At 33.0% G+C, this 21,852-nt stretch overlaps 2 protein-coding genes across 2 annotated transcripts; one reads left to right on the top strand and one right to left on the bottom strand.

Annotated features, from left to right (window-relative positions):
• On the bottom strand, nucleotides 418-1,831 carry LOC18605289 (ethylene-responsive transcription factor ERF105). The gene has a single exon (XM_018118377.1). It carries the CDS (start codon nucleotides 1,502-1,504, stop codon nucleotides 695-697), a length of 810 nt encoding a protein of 269 aa, XP_017973866.1. The 5' UTR covers nucleotides 1,505-1,831; the 3' UTR covers nucleotides 418-694.
• Nucleotides 14,682-15,926, top strand: LOC18605287 (ethylene-responsive transcription factor 2). The gene has a single exon (XM_007038210.2). It carries the CDS (start codon nucleotides 14,779-14,781, stop codon nucleotides 15,595-15,597), a length of 819 nt encoding a protein of 272 aa, XP_007038272.2. The 5' UTR covers nucleotides 14,682-14,778; the 3' UTR covers nucleotides 15,598-15,926.

The raw sequence follows: 21,852 nt of genomic DNA, 5'->3' as shown, positions 1-21,852 counted from the left end.
TTCTGGTTTTTTGTTTTACAAATGCCCAACTAACTTGATCATCTAGGCCACTTCTTGATTAAGTATGAACAAAATTCATTTTGCTGAAAATGGGATGAAACAGCGTAAAACTTTAAGTGCTAAAAAAGAATTAAATGTAGCAAATGAAATTGAGTTTAAACTCTTTGGTGGAAAAGTAAAAGAAAAAAACAAATACTAATCTTTCAATTTGAAAGGGGAAGCCTATACAATAATTCCAATGACCAGGCCACCACATGGTTCTGTTTTCCGCAGCTTAATAATTATTTAATTTGTGAATTTTTAAATTTCAGGTATCAAATAGATAATTTCATTATACTAGATAATCACATGTGTAGGTAATTCATTATTAATTTTACATATTTATATTTACGTATTTTGTAATAAAGAAAACGTATATTGATATAACTCCAAACACACAATGATGGGAAATTTCATTAAACAAATAAAAGAACAAATACAATTAATTCAATAATAAAAGCTTAAGCATTCTTTTTTTAATGCTCTAATCTACTTTATGCACACTAATAATTGATCCGCGCCCCTTGAATAATTTCTCTTTGTTGACAGTTGAGTTTCCTTTTGCGGTGTCTTTCTTGGAAAATTCAACTGCCCACGTCAGCAAACTATTCCTCCTTCGGTAACCGGCGGCTGAAACCGGTCAAAGCCTTATCCCTTACATAACCTCAAGCCTCGAATACCCAAAATGTGGAGATAACGGAGATAACGGAGGGATACTGAATATTCCCTTCATATCTTCACTATCCCAAAACCCCGTCCAATTTGACGGCGTTAAACATACCCCCGGCGTTACAGTTTCCGTCACCGTTACGGTCTCCTTCGCCACCGGCATCACCACCTTTTCCTCCGTCACCTCCTCCCTTTTCACCCCTTTACTTGCCACGCTTTCTTCTTCCTCGTCCTCTTTCTCTCTTCTCCTTTTCCTTGAAGATGAGTCCTCTATTAATTCAGGCTCTGCGGAATTTGATTGACCCGCTTCAAGAGGGAAGTTCAATATGGCTTTGCTTCCACGTAGCTTAAACGCAGCTCTATCATAAGCTTTTGCAGCTTCTATGGCGGTGTCAAAGGTTCCAAGCCAAACCCTTGCGCCTTTTCTGTTAGGGTCTCTAATTTCAGCTGCGAACTTGCCCCAAGGTCGTCTCCTGACACCCCTGTAGTGCCTTTTCTCGTTAGAGTCAGATTCAACCGGAGCTGGGTTTGAGCTTATGTTAACTTTTGCTGGTGGAATTTCCACGTTTATAGAAGGACGACGCTGGCTTAGAGTGGATTGTTTTAATTGCTTTGGGCTATTGTTCTGTGGCGCCTTGGGTACTTTCGTATCAACGAATTGTGGAATTTGATTGGTGGCGGAGACCCTGGAAGTACAGTTATCGAGATTGGAAAGAAAGTTTTCCATGGAGGCAAAGTCAGTCAGGAGGTGTTGCCTGATGAGTTTCAAGGCTGATGTCTCTTCAGGAGATGCCATTTGGGAGAGGCGGTTTATGTATTCTAGAGAGAAATGGAAGTGACAATTGGAAACTTGGGAATAGAGGTTGGAGACTAGAGAAGACTGATTTGAGTAGAAAGGAGGGAGTGTGGCCGTTGGTATATAAAGCGAAGAAGAAATAGTTGATCAAAAAAAGATGAGGGGATTTCACACGAGCTTCCAGGATAGACACTGGAAGCATCCTCTCTCCAAAGTTGATCTCTTTCGTCAGCCCTGGTGGAATTTTATTTTCGTTGGTGGGTCCCATAATTTTTACAGACTCTGCTTCCAGGCTGCTTCTACCCCTCATTAAAGAAGGAATAAAGATTTAACACGTAAGATTCTGTGGGTTATGATTGCATATCTAAACACCCCTGTTCTTGTCTTTAGCTTGAGAGATTAGTTTAACTGGACAACTGCAGAGGCTGTGATGACTGTTAGCACGTGCCGTGGACTGCAGGATTTAGAGTTTTCCAACTTTTGGGCTTTATGCCGACCTTTAGCTTACTGATAAGAAATATTATAAGTTCAAGTCAGATGTACCTTTGACTGTGATCATTCAAAACTATTACCGTTTTCAATGTATGTCGACTTTTAATTACCACGTTTTTCAAATGCAATTATTTAATAAACCAGTCAACAATCAAACTAAGAGTTGAGGACTCCAAGAGGAGATTTCAGCTTAGCCAGTTTGTTTGTTCTACTATTATAATAATTGCTCCTCTTTCCTCAGTTTGTTTTGTGTCCTGCCGTAGGGTGTTTCTAGTATTACTAGGGTTTTTCATCTTAAATTTGAGATATATATATATATATATATATATATATATATATAGTAATTGACATAAATGTTAAAAAATAATATAAAAGAAAAAAGAAAAAAATTTGGTATGTGCTGTAACACACTATTTTTTAAAAGTTGTTGCTTACTATGAGAATTTACAAACAATGCTATTGTCTGCCAAGATAGAACAAGTTTATTGCAGAATTTTTTGAATGAATGAAGTTTGGTTTGAAAGTACATTTCTTTTATAAACACTGAAAGGTTGTATCTAATTTGTTTCAACATATGTGTCTTGTTAATTTTTAAAAGATGTGTTTGTTGAAATATTGAATAACTAATAAACATATTCCAACAAATGTGTTTGAAAACACTTCTCTTTATTTAAGAGTTATGTCTTAATCAAAATAGTCACTTAATTTGAATAATCACATATGAATAAGACTACTTATATTACAAACTATCTAACAATCTCTCACTAGTTTGTAATATTAATAATACTATGCATAGTAGAAAATATCTTGAAGATTTGAACTCTCCATTAGTGTAAAAATTTTAAAGTTAATACGAAGTTATGGGTATTATAGGGATTGAACCACAACTCCTTATGTCATAACTAAAAATATCACACACATAGTATTATTTAATTGCTTCAAGATTCTACCAATCACTTATATGGCCCTATGCTAATCTTGGTTTGGGGGGTCTTCGTGGCTATGGCGAGCTTGTGGAATGGTGCTGTCTTAATGTTTGGAGGGATGGAGTTAGATTCAGGAGGGGATGTTTTATTTGGTGGAAGAATGTTATGTGCCTTAGGTTCTTTCTCTTTGCTGTTTATGTTGTTTGAATTTGGTTTTGCTTTTGGTTGTGGGTATTTGTTTTGTGGGGCTAGATTAGTTGTATCTTAAGTAGCTTTTTCTTTTGTAATTCACGCCTATGTTTGTCTTGAGGCAGTTCATTGGTTTTTTCTTTTCTGAACCTTCTTGGTCGAACAACTACTTATCTTTTTTCTTAAAGGTTTGTCTTGAAACTTTCAATGCAGATGACTTGAATTTCATAGAATTTTTTTTAAAATTATTAAAATTCTGAGTCACAAGATTCATATTCAAATCAAAGGGCTAAATAGTGTGTTACGAGCACGTGTTTCATATTCTATTTGCATCTGAGTCATGAATTATTCTACTAATAGAGACTCTATAAAATGTAGAGCCTTTTTTTGTAATTTTTTCAAGATTGAGGCAATTCTACTTGTAGTGCATATAAAACCTTAACCTCAAGATCTTTTAGTTTTGAAATTAAAACTTGTAATTCATGTACTTGATCTATGATAGGCAAATTGTCACTTATCTTAAACTCGAAATATTGTAAGCACAAAAATTTGTCAATACTCGTTCTTGTAGGTAGTCTTCAAAACTGTCCAAATTTTCTTTAGAATCTTCAAATTGGAGTGGAGATCATATAGACGATCTGTCAAAGTATTTAAGATATGTCCACGGCATATCAATTCATATTCTTCATGTTTTATTCTCTTTGCTTTTTGTGCACCAGTGTCTTCATTGGTCGGTTTTAGAAGTGAAGGAAGACTTGGATCCAGAACATAATAAACCTTCAAGGTTGTAAGTAGAAACACCATTTTATCCCTTAAACGGATGAAATTGGTTTTATCAAATTGATTAAGTTTGATGAATTCTTGATTCATGAATTGAAATCTTGAATTTGGATTAGACTCCATTAGAAACAGCTCTTAAAAATTGTTAGAAAATAGTACAAAAGAAAAGGAAAAATGCTTGAGGCATGTTGTAACACACTGTCTTATACAGCACTGTTGCCTACTATGGGAATTTGTAGATAAGGACTCTTCAGGATACAACAAGTCTATTACAGAATGCTTTGAATGAGTGAAGTCTAATTTGAAAGTACATTACTTTTATAGATAGATGTGTTGGTTGAAATATTAAATAACTAATAAACATATTTCAACAGATGTGTTTGAAAACACTTCTCTTTATTTAAGAGTCATGTCTTAATCTAAATAATCACATCTAAATAAGACTTTTTATATTACAAATTATCTAAAAAATAAAAGATAAAGTGCTAAAGGATGAATTAATCTGGAAATATGAGGTCAATGGTGTGTATACTGTCAAATCGTTTTGTAAACAAATCATGGCTCCCAAAGATAAAATTAAGAAGATATGAAAGTATGTCTGGACAAAACTAGCGCCTTTTTAAGTGGAAGCTTTTATCTGGTTATTGATGCATAGTAAGATTGCTGTCAAAGATGAGCTGGAAAAAAAGAGGTATGTTACAAAATAACCTACTGCTTTGTGTTCTGTGTAATCTCTATAGAGAAACTTGTTGTCACTTGTTTATTGAATGCAAAGAAACGTGGAAAGTTTAGGCTGGTTGGTGGAAGCTGTGCTGTTGTGAATGGGTTGTTTCCATTGACATCAGAACCTTCTTTGAAGTGTGGAATAATTGTAATTGGGCCAATATTGATGTTATAATTTAAAAAATGGAGTTTTTTGCTATTGTTTGGTCTATTTGGAAATGCAGAAATAAAGTCATCTTCAGTGGCAAGGAATGGAATGTTGATCAATGTCTTGACTTAGTTAAAGTGAGAGTTGCTTCTTGGTCTAATGCCGAATGGCCAACTGATCACTTTTCAATTCTGGACACTAATAAGGAATCGTTAGCTCGGTGTCAACCTAGGAAGAATAGGAAGAACATTAAAAACATCTTGTGGACTGCCCCTGATGAGAGAACACTGAAGTTTAATTTTGACGGAGCAGCTCAAGAATGCCCCAGACTTGTTGGTATAGGTGGCTTGTTGCCAAACTGTAAAGGGGAGGTCAAAATTATTTTTTGCAAACACATTGGCGAAGCCGACTCCAACCTTGCCAAATATAGAACTATCATGGAAGCTTTTGCCATCTTTGCTGTTTCTAAATGGAAAGAGGATTATAGCCTGTTAATTGAAAGTGACTCATGTAATACGGTTAAATGGATAAAAGCCCCTGCTTCAGCACCTTGGAGACTCAAGAAGTGGACTTTATAGATTGAGAGATTTAAAGAGATTATTGGCAACTGGAGTATTAAGCATATTAAGAGAGATGCCAATCAAAGAGCAAACAGGCTTGCAAAGGATGGGGTGCATCTTTCACATGATATCTTTTGTGTTTTTGAGTAAGGAACTGCTTTCCCTTTTACTTCAGGTGCCTGTTTTCACCCCTTGGATGTTGGTTCTGCTAGCTTTTACGACTTCTTCCTAGAGTGTTGATTTTTCTGAATGGTTGTGTATTACTGGCTTTTGTCCCTACAACAAGTGGACTACAGCCCCTTTATGCCCATTGTGTACCTTTAGGATAGTGGATAATTATAGGTGCTTTGGACTAGTGGCTCTCACAAGGCTGGAAGAGTGGAGCTCTGTGTTGACAACCAATGACCAAAAGAGATTATTAAAGTGTAAAAGAGAGTTTCTATACTTTTGCTTTTACCTTTGTGTAACGATCCAAGTCCAACCACTAGCCCAACAGCTTTTTTGGACTTAAATTACGTGGCCCTCAAAAGCTTAAACTCAAGTTACTAGTAGTGGTTGGTTTGGATTGTTATATAGGTCTTAACAATCATATTCACATCAGATGTGGGATATTGGGTATTACAATCCCACCCACTCAAATCCTTGATATCCTCATCAAGGCAACACATCATATCCACAAGACCAAGATCTCACCAGAGCAATGTGAAAGTTCACATCGGACTGGTGCAGGCTCTGATACCATTTGTAACGCCCAAGTCCAACCACTGGCCCAGCAGCTTTTTTTAGACCTAAACCACGTGGTCCTCAAAAGCTTAAACTCAAGTTGCTAGTAGTGGTGGGCTTGGATTATAATATAGGTCTTAACAATCATATTCACATCAGATGTGAGATGTTGGGTATTACACTTTGCAGATTTTGTTTATGAACAGCTTGATTGTTTAGATATTTTGTTATGAGATATATCTGTTTATTTGAGGTTGTGTTAACCTCCTCTTGTTTGATGGGGGATGTTTATGCTACCTTTGTGGGGATGGCAAGGGTGGTGTTGATGCTACAGATTAGTTTTTTGTTCCTTTGCAGCTTTTCCTGTTGGATTGGAGGTTGGGCTTCCTCTATGATGGTTTGTAGCTACGTTTTTTTTATTGAATGAACTATCAGCTTTTCAAAAAAAAAAAATTAGTAGATTGGTGAATAAATGGCAACCACTTGTTTTGGACTTTTCCAACCTTATCAAGTTAGCCAATCGGTTTGTCTGCAAACCAAAACCAAGTTGCTAGTAATTCTTTTTCTTGTTTTGGTTAAACCCTAATCTCAACTCATAAATTATGATACAGTGACACTTGATATATAGAATTAAGTTCTACTTTTAAACAAAGTTGAAGAGTCAAAACTCGCTTCTTTTTTTTGTTCACGACAATGTAGTCTTTGTCTGCATGCAAGAAGTATTGCTCAAAGCCACTTGTCTACATGCCGACAAGAAGTGGAATGCGACTGCCCGCTCTTTAGCCAAATATTACTCAAGTTTGTTAATGGGATATTCATTGAAAAAAAAATTTAATATATTAAAAAAATTAATATATGTTATTATTTTTTTTTTATAATTAGGGAAAGGAGATTCAAACTTTACTCTATAAGCAGAGGAATCATACACCAACTAATGAGTTAAATGCTCGAATGTAAATTAATGATTATAATATAGTGCTATTTTGTGGGTTAAGTTTGAACAAAATAGAAAAGGACTTGCGGCTTAGATTTGTCGGTAGTTTAAGTTTTCCTTGCCTTGCTGAGATGTTATACAGATGATACATATATTGCGGCTTAAGTTTAAGTTTTCTTTTGAAAGATAAAAGAGCTACCTGATTCTCTTTTTTTTTTTTTTTTCTCATTCAACTCAAACCGGAGGCCTCCTTGTTTATCTAAAACTTCTAATATTGTCTTTGACTCTGAAGACTGAATTCAAAATCCATGTGGTTTGAATTGTTGACTACATGTAGATCCAACTTGGCGATTTTCAAACACAATCTTGATCTACAGGAGAAACGAAGCTGCTAAGCATGCAGCTTGCAAAATGCAAACGCCCACTTGCGCAAAGGTCACTGTATCAACTTGCTTAAAAATCCTGACTGCAGTGGGCGCCATTTTCTGCCCAGCAAATGAATGTGTGTGGCTGTATAGCTGTTTTCGGTTTGGACCGCTGCATATCCCTTTTATATAATTCTGGATAATGACTTTATTATTACTTTATATTAATTTAAAGATGATTGATTACTTAAATAAAAGAAAAGGAAAGATACAAAGATTGATTGGCTTGACAGCGACGGAACCGGTCGACATTATTTGCAAAGATTAATTTCTCTTCAACTTGATATACCTATCCCAGTTGTATCCTGACAGAGTATTCTTCTATAGAAAAAATAAATTCGATTGCTTAACGATATGCAATAGATGATACAGCTGATACATCAAGCTCAAGCTAATATGTGGTCTGGTTCAAATTCTTAACATACATGAATTTCGTCGTAATCTCAAGAATCAGGACTTGGGATAGCCTCAGGACCCAACAAACATGAACGTCGACCCCAAGTGTTCGGTTTCTTAAGGACAAGAAACTGCTACTTTATCCCATGTTGAAATGAATTATTGCATAAAAAGGGGTGTTTATAGACGTGGGACGTCCTTTCAATTAAAGTTGTACAAAATGATTGAAAAAGATTTTTGAGAAAAATTTTGGAGGAAGTTGAAAATATGATATACATTAATTATGTTAGATGGTATTAATTAAATAACGGTTTGTGTTTTACCAATAGTGCTTTTGATGTAAGTTTATAGGTTTTGAGAGATGTTGTCAATAGTTTTTTGACCCGTACTGTATTTTGTAATTGTACAGTTCTTTATGTCCAGACTAAGTACTATGTTATAGAAAATCTTCTGATAATAATCAACAGACTTGTAGTGGCATACCGATGGTTGAGCTTAATAAAATCGTTTAGAAAAAAAATATTCATTTAATTTTAATTTTACTTTATTTTAAATTAGTGGTTTTTTTTATAATTGTGTTATTGAAACATTAAATTGTACTTCCTCTGAGAGAAAGTCGACAATTCTCATATCTTCTAAATAAATAGATTCTTTGCATGTGGGCTTTTATTTTTGTAGAAAATTTAATTTGTATAAATTACTTGAGATTTTAATGTCTAGCAATTAGTGTTGGATGCTTAGGTTTCGCTAATGTAATGTGCAATCAATCCAATATTGTGCTTCATTGTAGCTTGAATGTTTTTTACTATCTGCCACACTAAAAGGTAAACTAAACTTAAAAAGAAAAGGTATATTATACATATATTTACTATTAAATTAAATATTTAAACGTATAAAGATGCTAATTGCATGTTCATTTGTTTCCTTTTTATTTTCATTATTTTGTCTTTTTTAAATATTTCTAACCGTAAGGACGATTAAAGTCAGAGGCGAAGGGGAGGGGGCTAGTAGGGGCCCGCCTACTAGATATTTTGTTGTTTTATTTTAAATATTTATAATTTTTTAATTTTTTTAAAAAAATTTATAATTTTATTCTCTCAAATATTAAATTTTTTATTTGTTACCTCTCAAAATCGAATTTGAAATCTTGATTCCATGCTGATTAAATTATTTCCAAGAATGATGGTCATATCTTGAATTGCAATGTCGATAGTCAATAGGAAAGTAAAGAACTCCAAATGAGGCATTAATTGTCTGTAAAGACTAATAAATGTACTAAATTTCGTACCATCTACCTCGCTGTCTTAATCATTCCCTGGATAATAATTATAGTCTCGTCATCTACAAGAAGTCAGCTTTGTGACATAAATATCGTTGTTCACGGCAGCAATGCCAATCTTTTATATAAATGTAAAATACATTCAAGTCCTCAAAATTTTGGTATAATTTAGCTAAGGTTCATTAACTTTTAAAGTTGACAAACACCAAATGATGTTCACGAATGTTTGAAATTTACTAAATTGACCATGATCCCAAACATCAAAACCCTTCTTTGTAGTCAAATTACACAGTTGGCCTCTAATCTTTGTCGCCTGTCTTCATCTGCCGTAATCCAAAAAACCAAGCAAAGTCCATTTGGGTTGGGCCTTTTTCTTATTTCCAGATTCCTTGATCATTGTAAGGATTATACCTGATTGCTTGGTCGCAGAAACAATATCTTGGAAAGTAGACAAAGGTTATTTCCAATTTTTCCCATTGCATCTCCTCCTAATTATTAGATTGTTTAGATTCTATCTAAATCATTATTTTTTTTATTTTTTTTATAAAAAGTATAATGAGTATAATGTGAAACGTACGTGACTTCATTGATAGAAAAAAGAAACAATTTTTTAATGGTAAAACTTAAAAAAGCTATCAAATTGTTTATTTTAAAACGGAAGGTTCACTTTCAAATCTCATAGATCTAAATCGAATTATGACAAAACTTTAAGAACTTGACTGTATTTTACTCTTTATATAAATGTATACTATAAGTAATTAATCATATTAATGTTAGTGTGTCTTTAAATTATTATATATTTTAGATTTTGTTTTCAAGAGGACACTTGAATGATTAGAATTAAAACCTCCATTTGAAAAGTCTTGAATACCAATCTTGAAAAGAATGGAGTATAATTCATTGAAAAAACAAGGATGATCACCCATCCTGTGATCTAATACCATATCCCACATGCACAAAAAAAATATTTTTAAAATACTCTTTCCTTTTTTAACCAAAAAATATTGAGGTAAAAAGAATGGACAACAGTTGGGAAATTTTTCTATTGTTAAAATTCAAAATGTCTTCCATTGCTTTAAATTTTAAGCTTTTTTAATTTGAGTTGTTTTCGTTACATTGTTCGTATATTTTATTATTGCTGCTAAAGTTGAAAATCTGGCATCAAAGTGATCATTTATAAATCACAACTATATGTATGACCTTTCCTCACTTTTTTAATCATCAAATGTGCATTTTTATATATATAGTATTTGAAAAGAGCACAAGTCATGGATTGAACAGTACTGCTACCTGTGCTTTTTAAATTAAAAAATAGTGTCGTTTTCTTTATTAAATGCATCAACTTTAATTTAGTTGTCGTGGAGTGGGCTTGACTTGAGAAAATATTTGCGGAGGCAACATTCAACCCATGAGGGTCGTGGAAGGTACGTATGGCAAAGGCATGGCCGCGACCGCACGCCACCTAACCAATTCAAAAAACAGAGCAAGAGAAAAAACTAATCGGCGAGTCAATCCCAGACCAAACTGCTCTGTTTCAACGGTTGAATATTGACGACGACGACATTTCTATCCAGGATTTACTTTCATTTCATGCCTTAAGTCTTCCCATTGTGTCTCTCTGAACCTCATCTATTACATTTTTTGAATCTCTCTCTTCCCCTTCCTTAATATCCTTTTCAACATAATAAATACGCAGGCTTAGGCAAGTGAATGGAGAAATGGAGAAGAGGGAAAGGGAAAAGCTTTTGCCCTTTTTCTTTAGATTAATTAAGAAAACCAAAATATAAGGAAGGATATACTACATAGTAACTGATTGGTTCAGCAAAGGGTTAATTATATGAAAATGAAGAAAAATGTGGTTATTTAATTATCATTTTAATATTTAATTATCAGAATATTCAATTAAGGATATATTCTCCTTTCCATATCCTTCAATTGAAAAAGATTAAAAAGAAACCATAGGTTAAACGTGGACTTATTTAATGGTTTTGGAATATATATTTATATAGTAAAATATCCTCGTATCTGTAAGTTTTAGTCAAAATTTTAAGTGAGTTTATTAATTTTCGAAATAAATACTTTACAGTAAACACATAATATGAAAAAATTAAAATATTATTTTTTTATTAATTTAAAAATTATTATTATATTTTTTTTTTGAAAAAAGAGAAAGAGCACCAATCAGTGCTCCCTTCTCTTTGAAGCACTAGATTTGGTGCTTCTCTCTCTTAGGAAGCATCGATAGAATGCTTTCTTACTTTTTTAAAAAAATTATTAAAAATTATATAATACTAATTTTTTAAATTAATAAAAAATAAAATTATCCTTTCATTATTACTAGGTTAATAAATTAATGAAAATATTAACGGTTGACTTATATATTCAATAAAAAATATTTTTTTAATACGAAATGTTTATTTCAAAAACTAATAAATTTATTTAAAATTTTAATTAAAACTTAAAAAATAAAATATTTTACCATATATATATTATACAAATACACTTCTACATTCTTTTAAAAAGATTTGAGGACCGATTGAGGCCCAATTGTTTCTCCTTTACCATATCATAGTCTTATTAATTATTTAAATATTTGATCCAAATCTGAACTCTATCTTCCTACTGTTGCAATTTTAACATTCCACTTTAATACTATAATCTTAAAAGTCAGTTTAAAGATAATTAATTGATAATTTGTTTACATTTTTACAATTAAATTTTGTTATGTAATTTTTTATTAATGATGTGACATGCTAAATTAATTTTTTTAAAAAAATCATTTAACACATATTAATACAAAAAGCCTTTATTTTGAATAAGAATATTTAAATTAAATATGATATTTTTTAAAACTGATATGTGTCACGTAACTAAAGAATTAATGTATCTCAACATGTCATCAAAGATAAAAGATACAATCTTAATACTATTATTAATTGTTTTAAATTATTTTTTTAATAGAAAAATAAAAAACTTAAATATAGCTATTCAAAAAAAATATAAGAATTAAATTCATTAAAAATAGGTAAAAAAAATTTATACTGCGTGAGTTGAAATAATAGAAAAATCTAATTCAAAATTCAACCAATTATTTTCAACTAGCTCGACCATAGCTTTCAACTTCCCTCCAACCCACAACAATAATAAGCCAACCCCATTTTTCCACAAGGCTTGAGAAGGATGATATTGGAGGAAGAAATTCATCCCATCAGCACAAGTTTTATTTCATTACTCAGCTGGGATTCGGCTCCCACAGGCATGGTTTGGTGACGAAGAATTGGAAATTCTACAGCAATTTCCCTCCCAGTGGAATTAATGATTGTGGAAATTGAAGGTAATACTGCCACAATGACGTGCTTCATTTTCCAAAAGGAAAATTCGTACAAAAGTAAACGTCTTAACCTGAATTTCCATTTCTACTATTACGAAGTCATGATAGGAGAAGATGCCACTTCACCCCAAACTTCTTACTGATCGAATCTAAACGAATGATATATTGAAGGACGTTACCAAAAAACAAAAGGATGATATCTGCTAATACCATTAATCAAGTTATATTAGTTGTGATTGCCTAAACTTGACTATATCAAGTCTCACATTCTCCATATGTTATGGATGTTTAAACGTTTGTTGATGGGTAGTACTATTTGCAATCACATATATTTGACTGTCTTGTAAGGTTCATGATAATTTGGATGGAGGTGGAGAGGAAAATTGTGACTAACTAATGTCTTAATTAGCAATTGAAAAGAATCTTTGGAGACTTGTAAGAATGAAAATTTTCTATTAATACTATAAAAGGCATGGAAATTGCTTTATATTACAAAAACAAGTTGGCAACAACGCAGCGAACCCTTTTGCTCAGAATGGCACGCCCGTCTTAGGAGCTCAAAGCCATGGTCGATAAATTCCAATTGAGTTTTGATGTAGAAAAACAACAGAGAAAATTAAAAGGCAAAGGGGAAAAGGGTCCCCATATTGAACAGTAAGTCCGTATGTGTGGATTTAATCAGATGAACCGACCTTAATTAGTCGGCATATATGAACTGATTAATGGAAGCAAAGAGTCAAAGGACAATGGGGCAGGGCTGATGAATCTCGAAGCCGTCCTTATTGCAATTGCCTCCTCAGCGCTCGACCCTATCCTAAAAGCAGACGTACATTCCCTTTGACAAGTTGCGTTTTAACGTACAAGGAAAAGCATGAAAAAGACTTTGCATATGATGCAAAGGCCTACCGGTCACAATTCTCTGCATTAGTCTGCACTTTATGATTTTTTATTGTTTTTTTGCTTCCATGTTTCATACATATCTTTTCCTGCTTTTTCACCTAGGGTTGATAAACTTGTACTCCACCCATAAAGGAACTCATTAGTCTTGAAAGCTTTGTTGGATTCAGGAAAAAATTCAAGGCCATATGCATGCCTTTGCAGGGGAGCAGAATTGTTCCAATCAGGATTAATCTTTGTGTTTGGAAAAGGCTTGCAATTTTTTTTTTTCGTATACCGAGCATAGGGACAGCAGCTTCTAGCCAAACTTTGTCTTTTACAACCAAACTTACTAAGGCATAGACTATTAAAACAAAGGGGGAAAATCACTTGTGTACAAGTTAAGTACAAATGAACAATTACACAATAGGCCTTAATGAGTAGCAGAATTACACTTCTTTCTTTTTGGAACATATGGCCAGCATATTTTATGGCCAAAGTCCCTCCTGTTCAATTGGCAGATGATTACTGCAAAATGAGACAAAAGCTTTATATATGTTATATATAAAAGAAAATACTCGCTATTTTGGCTTCCTTATGGTGGAGTTCCTAACTCGCAACATGATTGTATTTGTTTACAAGGGCTACATCACTTGCGAGCAGCGGATACCTTATTCTATTGGACAATTCTTTTTAAAAAGACAAGTGGTATTTGGCTCAACGCATTTTGTCCTCTCCAAATTTGTGTTTCAAATTAAAATGTCTTAAATTTTATTTTTTAATGCAAAAAAAAAGTACAGAAAAATCAAACAATTCATTGATTAATCTGTGATCTTTAAATATATATTTATTATTGAGTTAAATACGAAGATGTAAATCTATATGACGCACTTGATTGATTTTATTAAATTAGAAATGAAATAATATCTCTATGAACCAACAAAGCTTATCCACATTGCTTCCTAGGCCCCTAGGCTCCAACTGTGCGCTTTGATTAATGCTACTATTATTCCCTTAGTGGGCCAACTCATACCAACATCACCCGCAGGTAACCTAGAACTTGTCCTGTCCTTAATGCGTCCTGATGCACGTAAGCTGATGTAAGAGTAGGACATCATTCTCTGCCCCTTAATGAAATGTCCTCAAGCCCTCATCCATGTCCCCTTCACGTGTCACACAAACTCATGGTAATGCCCTTTCCCTCTCCTTCCAATTTGGCCACTTGCGTTTTGAAAATTTCATGGAAACTCCCCAAAAAATAAAAAGACCCAATTAATCTGACTCATTAAATAATTCCCAAAATTTTAATTATAATTAATCTCTTGTACCCACTTGCCGATTCACTTTACCTTTTTTTCTACCTTCTATAAATAGCCTCTTTGTCTTACTAAATTGTGTCCATTAATAATATCTATCTTTCTTTCTTTCTTTCTTTCTTTTGGTTTCATTGCTTTAACATCGATCAAAGCTAAACCATTAAAAGTTGCTAAGAATGAACGAGGTTACTATGTGTGAGCTTAGCTTTCCTCATCAGTACCCTCGAAGTTCGAGCTTTAGTTGCCTTAACTCTTGCTTGACGGAACACTGGGGTGATTTACCGTTGAAAGTTGATGACTCCGAGGACATGATCATCTACAACTCCCTTCATGAAGCTCTTAACTTTGGTTGGTCTCCAACGTCGGATTCCACGGTAGCAGCTTCCGTCAAAGCCGAGCCTGGAGATGAGCCTGAGATGATGACAGGACCCGTTATGGAAGTGAGCCCAATGGGGTTGACTCAACCGGCAGCTACAACTGCAACTCAAATGTTATTTGGAAGTGCCTTCATGGGAATAAGCAGCCAAAATAGAAGCTCTTTTTTTATGGGAAAACAAGAAAAGTGCTTTCGAAATGGGAATCAAAAAGTAGTCAAGGGGAGACATTACAGGGGAGTTAGGCAAAGGCCGTGGGGGAAGTTCGCGGCGGAGATTCGAGATTCGGCTAAGAATGGGGCAAGAGTTTGGCTAGGTACTTACGAGACAGCTGAGGAAGCTGCTCTGGCTTACGATCGAGCGGCTTATAGAATGCGTGGTTCAAGGGCTTTGCTTAATTTCCCACATAGGATTGGCAACAATGAGCCTGAGCCTGTCAGAGTCACGGCTAAGCGTCGAGAGCATGACCCGGCTTTGTACAATAGTTCCTCTCCTAAGAGAAAGAAAAGCTTGGCGGCTAACGAAGCCGAGTTGGAAAGAGCCAGCCGGGGGTTGACTGTGTTTCAATTGGGACATCAAATGGGGCTAATGCCAGTTGGCGAACAGTTATTGGTGAATTAAGTCTTTCTTTTTTGTCTGCTTTGTTTGTTTTACGATGAAGGGTGTGAATGGAAAGAAAACTACTTGGAAAAGTAAACTGAGCTTAAGCGTACCTTTACCCTTCTTCTTCTTCTTCTTCTTCTTCTGTTTTTTTTGGTTGCTTTTAGTGTGAGAGGATAAACAAACCTTTGGAGAGTAGGATTTTTGGGCGGCTTGAACCCAAGGCGACACTCATCCCCCAATGTGGGGTTACTCGACCCCGGACCACTTGGGCTTAGAGCCTGTGGTCAAGTGTAATCTTTATGAGAAAAAGGAATGGATATTTTGAAAGGGTTACATTCTTTGGTAGATGAAGTGGAGCATTACCATAATTTACCAATTAATGGCAATGAGGAGTAAACTATTTGAGCCACTTCAAACTAGCTTTCACCTTTATCAACATGTGTAAGTTACCGAAACCAAAAGGTAATAGTTAAATACCACATGAATCACAAATGAATCTTATGAACAATTATAACAATAAATTATGTTTTTTATTTTTATTGTTTGTTTAGGATCGAGCCGGATATACTTTTATAAAAAGTATTATTTTTTTTATCTAGAATTGAGTTGGATATAAAAAGTAAGATTCAATTTGAATTTAAAAAAAATTCTCTCAATAATTGATACATGATTTTTGGTCTTAAGAGTATAATTCAAATTCTTATTTTCTAAAAAAAATTCTCTTTTGGTGTAGATTGCTATTAAGTTTAAAAAAAAAAAAAAAAACTCATCATCACTATGTAATTCAATTTGTTATAAAATGATTTAGTGGCATAATGACCCATCATGTTACTAGACAAACGCGACATCATAGGCCGATATTAAACTGATAATTCGTTGTGGTTTGGGGAGGGTGCAATGAAGGCACTTACTCTAAGGTTCTAATATAGGCATGTTAATTGGTGGTTGAAATAATGAAATGCACTGCTAATGAACAAATTCTCCTAAGATGCCATTGGATCTGACTGTGTTGTCATCACTTAATAAGCAGGGTTTAAGTTCAATTTTGAAATTGGGGTAGGGAAAGGGATGGAAAAAAAATTCTCTGTAGGCAATGATGAATTAATTTTTTGATAATATGGTCAAGTTTCAAGGTTTATTACAATTTGAATTATTTCCAAACGAGTCAAATTAACTTAAAGTATGTTTAGTTCACATAAAGAAATAAGATGGGAATAGAATAGTAATTCTATAAGAATAGAATAAAAGATGAATTTAATGAGATAAGGAGAGAGGTAGTTGATAGTGAGAGGAAAAAATTGTAATAATTGAATAAATTATATTTTATATAATAAGATAATTTTTAAAATTAATAAAGAATATTTTTACCCGTTAATGTTTTTACTTTATTCTTGTCTCATGGAATAGCCAATACCAAGGACCTTGGTATTAGCTATTCCCTCATCTTCCTAAATGACCATTCTAAGGAATATTCATTTTTTTCAATCAAATAAAGTGTTAAAAAAAGATTAAGAATAGAAAAGAATGACTATTTGAATCTTTTCAACCAAACATGTTGTTATACTAACGCCTATCCACCAGCAGATAGGTAGCAATTTTAAAGAAAAAAAAAACATGTTGTTATACTTTTTAAAATTTTGTTTTCGAAATACTCTTTATAAGAATAAAACTCCACTGACAAGAAAGTGAATTTCTTTCCATACCAATTAAACTAATTTGTGTGGATACATAGAGAATCATAGTTTTTTTTTTCAACGATGAATTTAATTATTATTTTTTGTTTGGAACTTAGAGTATTGAGAAATTAGTCAAGGGGCGACATAATTTTTTGCCTTAATAATGCATCGATATTCTACCTCAGCCAGTTCACAAAGGACAGACAAAATTATCTGGGGAAAAACGTATCTATAATCAAGATAAGGACAATCGTTAAGGGAGCTTGCACTAGAATCATTGAAACAATTGAAAAGGTTCGTAAAGTAATTTATGAAGAGAAAGACCTTGGTGAAAATGTCAAGAACACATACAGAGTTTAGACTTTATCAAAATTCTATCGAAAATGAAGTAGAATTTCTACTTGTTCTAAAATGGACAAAAACAACTGTTGAGATTACATGAAGATCTCGTATTTGCAGGCATGCTTTCTTTACTTTTAGACTTGATACTTTGAGATACGGTGAAATACACAAGACTTAATTGTTCTCAATGAAGCCTGAGTGCCTAACTAACTCCTTCGAACGGAAGAGATGTTACGTCTTTTTCATCCTGACTTAAGACAATGCTATGTTTTTCTTACAATAAGAAGGAAGCATTTTGTGCTGTGTTGGGATGTCAAAACTTTATTTCAAAAAGTAATGTTTCCTAACAGAAGTCATTTCGAGTTTTGTTTTTGTCTTTGAAGAGACTTTTGGTATGTGTGGACCATTTTAAAATTTAAGGTGATTTGCACTCCATAATTAACTTACTGTGTTTGCTAAAAACTTGATAACTTTACATTAATTGATCATAAATCATCAAGAGTGATTAAATCACTGCTCTAAAAGATGATCTAAGTTCTAATAAAAAAGATAAAAGACTTTTTTCGCCCAAATGGAATAATATGTAAAATCAATTACGAACGATTTTACTTTTTTAACATATAAATTAAAAAAATTGCTTCCTTCCAAAAATTAAAAAAAAAATTATACATAATAAGTTTTTCCTCTTCCAAAAAATTTTGTAACCAACTTAAAGGATATTACATATTTCTCTCCACGTTTTTTTTGGTTATGTATGTAATTATTGTTTTGGTAGCAAATTCATTATTATTTCCATAAATTAAATTTATTTTTCTATATAAAGATTTTTCATTTAATTTATAAGGTTAAGAGTTGGTTTATCAAAAACAAATATATTTTTTATTAGTTTGATTAACTATAACTTATTTAAAAAATAAATGTTAATATTTGACATATATTCTTATGTCAGTAAATAATAAAATTATTCATTTATAAACTTTTAAAACTATTTTGGTAATTATACATATTAATGTTTAATTTTTATATGATATCAAACATCTTAATTTTTTAAATTCAATGATTAAGGATTACCCAGTAAAATTATACCAAGTATGATAATTTTAAAGAAGATGATCATCTTGAAAAGGATACCACTGTTACCCAAACAAAAAGGTCATTGTTACTGATTCAATGTACATTGTACCGGTAGAAAGTTGCCCAAAACACCTCCCCCACTTGTGGAAAATGGGGCTGTAATGGGAGAGCAAGACTTTGCAAAAGCCAGGATTAAATTGCGGTCAGCCGTGACATTAGGCAAAGGAATCAAAATCGGAAAAAACAAAGAGAAACATAATTCAGTTTCGAAAAATCAAATAGCAGTCACTCGTCACTTAAAGGTTCCTGTCTCTGGATATTCAACAAAATAAGTTTCACATTTTCTAAACATTGGACAATAACTCCGATTAAAATTATCCAAGCATTCTTAATTATGTACTTTTTCCGCTTCTCTTTTTCCTAGTCTACCCACCACGGTAAAGATGGACAAACATAAAAACATTTAAAACATATTCCTTTTTTTTCAGATATAAAACCAAAAATATTTTGACCTGAATAGTGATGCCAAGCAAACTTTGGAATCTTTCCTCTCATAATTTCTTTGCCTGGTACGACAAGACAACTAATCAAAGGACTAGGTAAGACCGAGCAACCGGCCTAGCTGTACCCCCCATCATTGATTAGCCGAGAAAGGAGAGGCCTTAAATCTGTAAGGATGCTTGAACAACACATTTAAAACAACTTAAGACTTGCAAAAATTATTGACTTGCTAAACAATCCGAGAGCTTCTTAGGCAATATGATTCAATGAACACTCTCATCATCTTTTTGACAGAAACAAAAATGTAGAAAAAGCTCAAAAGGGAAGAAGACCCATCAGTTCTTATTTCCGCCGCCTAACGTCAAGGCTAATCTAGTGGGATTATGATTTCTTATGTCTGGGCATATTAATTGATAGTACTGCTAATATACCTCCCCCCCCCCCCCCCCCCCCCTTGAGAAAACTTTCTATCCTAATTATTTCGTTCTGCTAGTAATTTAGGTGACACATTGAGCTATCATTGATCGTCCAATCAAATAATCCCAGCAATAATTTGTCTCTGCTCGGTTTAGAGTTTGCGAGCACAGCAATATTTTTACTCTTTGCCTAACCGAGGGGGCAGGACAAGACCGCATCAAACCTAATTGCGCCAGCCCAGAAGGGTTATTTTACAATGGTTCTTGACCTAACGATTTTGTAAAATTTTCCTTGACATTTCTTTTATGAGTTGAAATTATTTAACACTAAGCAATATTCTTCCATCTTGTAAAGCACTTTTTCTAAAGGTTTCATAAAGTACTTGAAATAAAGTTTTGAATCCCTTTCGTTTGCTATCCATCAATTACATCAGTGATTATGTTTTATCAATCATGTTTATATTCTATTTTATTAATTTATAGAATGGGGAAAAAAGGGCATAATGAAATTACATACACAAAATTGAATTAATGGTTTAACTCAAGAGAAAAAATGGAGGCAAAGAAATATGCGTTTATAACCCATTTTTGTTGCTACTTTTTCACATTGATTTTCCTAATTTCTAGAACCCTTGAAAGGGACTTATAACTCGACTGTGAGGCATGGAGTTGCTCCATCCTTAACATAAAATCAGATACAAGCATAATTTTGATTTGCATAGAGGCAAGTGAAACATACGCATCAATCTATAAAGATGAAAAGTCTCGAACTAGTAAGTAAATATGAAAGGAATAAACGACATAAATTATGGTTTCACACAGCTCAAACAAACAACTTTAAATTCTCGAGGAATTGTCCTCTTTCACATTTGAGAATTGAACCCATCACCCCAAAAAAAGTGATTGACTTGGAAAGCTTCCGTTAAGATTTAAAATGCCAAATATAGAAAAGTTGAAGGCAATTTTCCATGAAGACTCCCCAATCCATCTGCCACATACCGATGTTGAAAGTCTCCTGTTTATTATACATCAACAAATGTTATTTAATTTATTTGTTGGTATATAATTTTTTTGTTTAAAAAATAAAATTCAAATTTTTTTCTTTCTATTTCAAAAACAAATGCTATATAATACTAATAGTACAGGACTATTGTTTTTATCTTTTACTAAGAAATTGCTAATAGATATACCTGAGTTCCAAGAAGCTAGTCTTAATTTAAGGATTGCAGTCGAACCTGAAAGCTTTGTTGTAAGGTACGAAGGTCCGTAGTTGACTGTAAGCCAAAAGTCAGCCACGTGGGCATTCAAAAATTTCACAAGACAACCAATTGTTCCTACTTTCATTAAAAGGGTTTCTATCTGAAAAGAAAAAAAATGTGATGAAAAAAAAATATTACCGTCAGGTTAAGCAATTATTGAGGTAATTCTACACTGCAAAAGTAAAGGAAAATGGCCTTAATTGTAGTTCACGTGCTTCTCATGCATCATCCAGGCAGCTTCATGCCTGAAAGTTTGAAGGACGCCAGGCGGAGGTGATCATAATTTGTTCTTAGCAGATGGAAGATGACATCAGCATCAGGGAAGGCTTGTTTCCATCTAGCTAAGCGTAGGAACCTGTCCAGTCTCCCCAAGACTTTGCTCAGACCCTGAAGAGAGCTGGTTCAATTTGTATTTTGGTCCCACAAATCCAACATCAATTAATTCACAATCTTATTCAAAACAATTAAGTAAACCTAAAATTAAAAAAAAATCAAACTGAGAAAATTGAAAGGTCTTCTTCTTTATAGATTAAGTGTATCAAATTTGAATAAATTTAAATACTTCAATTAAATAGATATTTTTATCTAAAATTATGACAAAATTTTTGCTGTTCAATAAGTGGTGATCAAATTTTGTGTGTGTGGGACAATACTTTTTATTATTTTCTTACATATTATTAATCTTTTCTTTCTCATTAAACTGTATCAATTTATCGATTTTGATTTTCAAATTTTATTTTTATTTGATTATCTATAAGGAAGAAATTTTATTTAAGAATTTTAACTAAATTTAATCATCACATTAATTTATCAAGAATACTCCTTTTTTTTCTTGGTATATCCGCTGCTTTCTTTTTACTTGCGAAGGTCAAAACTCCAAAGTAAAAGTAGTATTAGTATTTCGAATATAGCAAAAAAAAAAAAAAAATATATATATATATATATATATATATAAGTTTAGAAATTTGACTTTAATATATAAAACAAAAGCTACAGTAGTTTATA

This window comes from Theobroma cacao, chromosome 3, assembly GCF_000208745.1.
Source record: "Theobroma cacao cultivar B97-61/B2 chromosome 3, Criollo_cocoa_genome_V2, whole genome shotgun sequence".
Lineage (NCBI taxonomy): Eukaryota > Viridiplantae > Streptophyta > Magnoliopsida > Malvales > Malvaceae > Theobroma > Theobroma cacao.
Note: the sequence above shows the minus strand (reverse complement) of the source record. Positions and strands in the feature narration are given on the sequence as shown.

What these genes read in the sequence shown, in the direction of transcription:
- LOC18605287 (XM_007038210.2), top strand. Translation starts at nt 14,779, where the DNA reads ATGAACGAGGTTACTATGTGTGAGCTTAGCTTTCCTCATCAGTACCCT.
- LOC18605289 (XM_018118377.1), bottom strand. Translation starts at nt 1,504, where the DNA reads ATGGCATCTCCTGAAGAGACATCAGCCTTGAAACTCATCAGGCAACAC.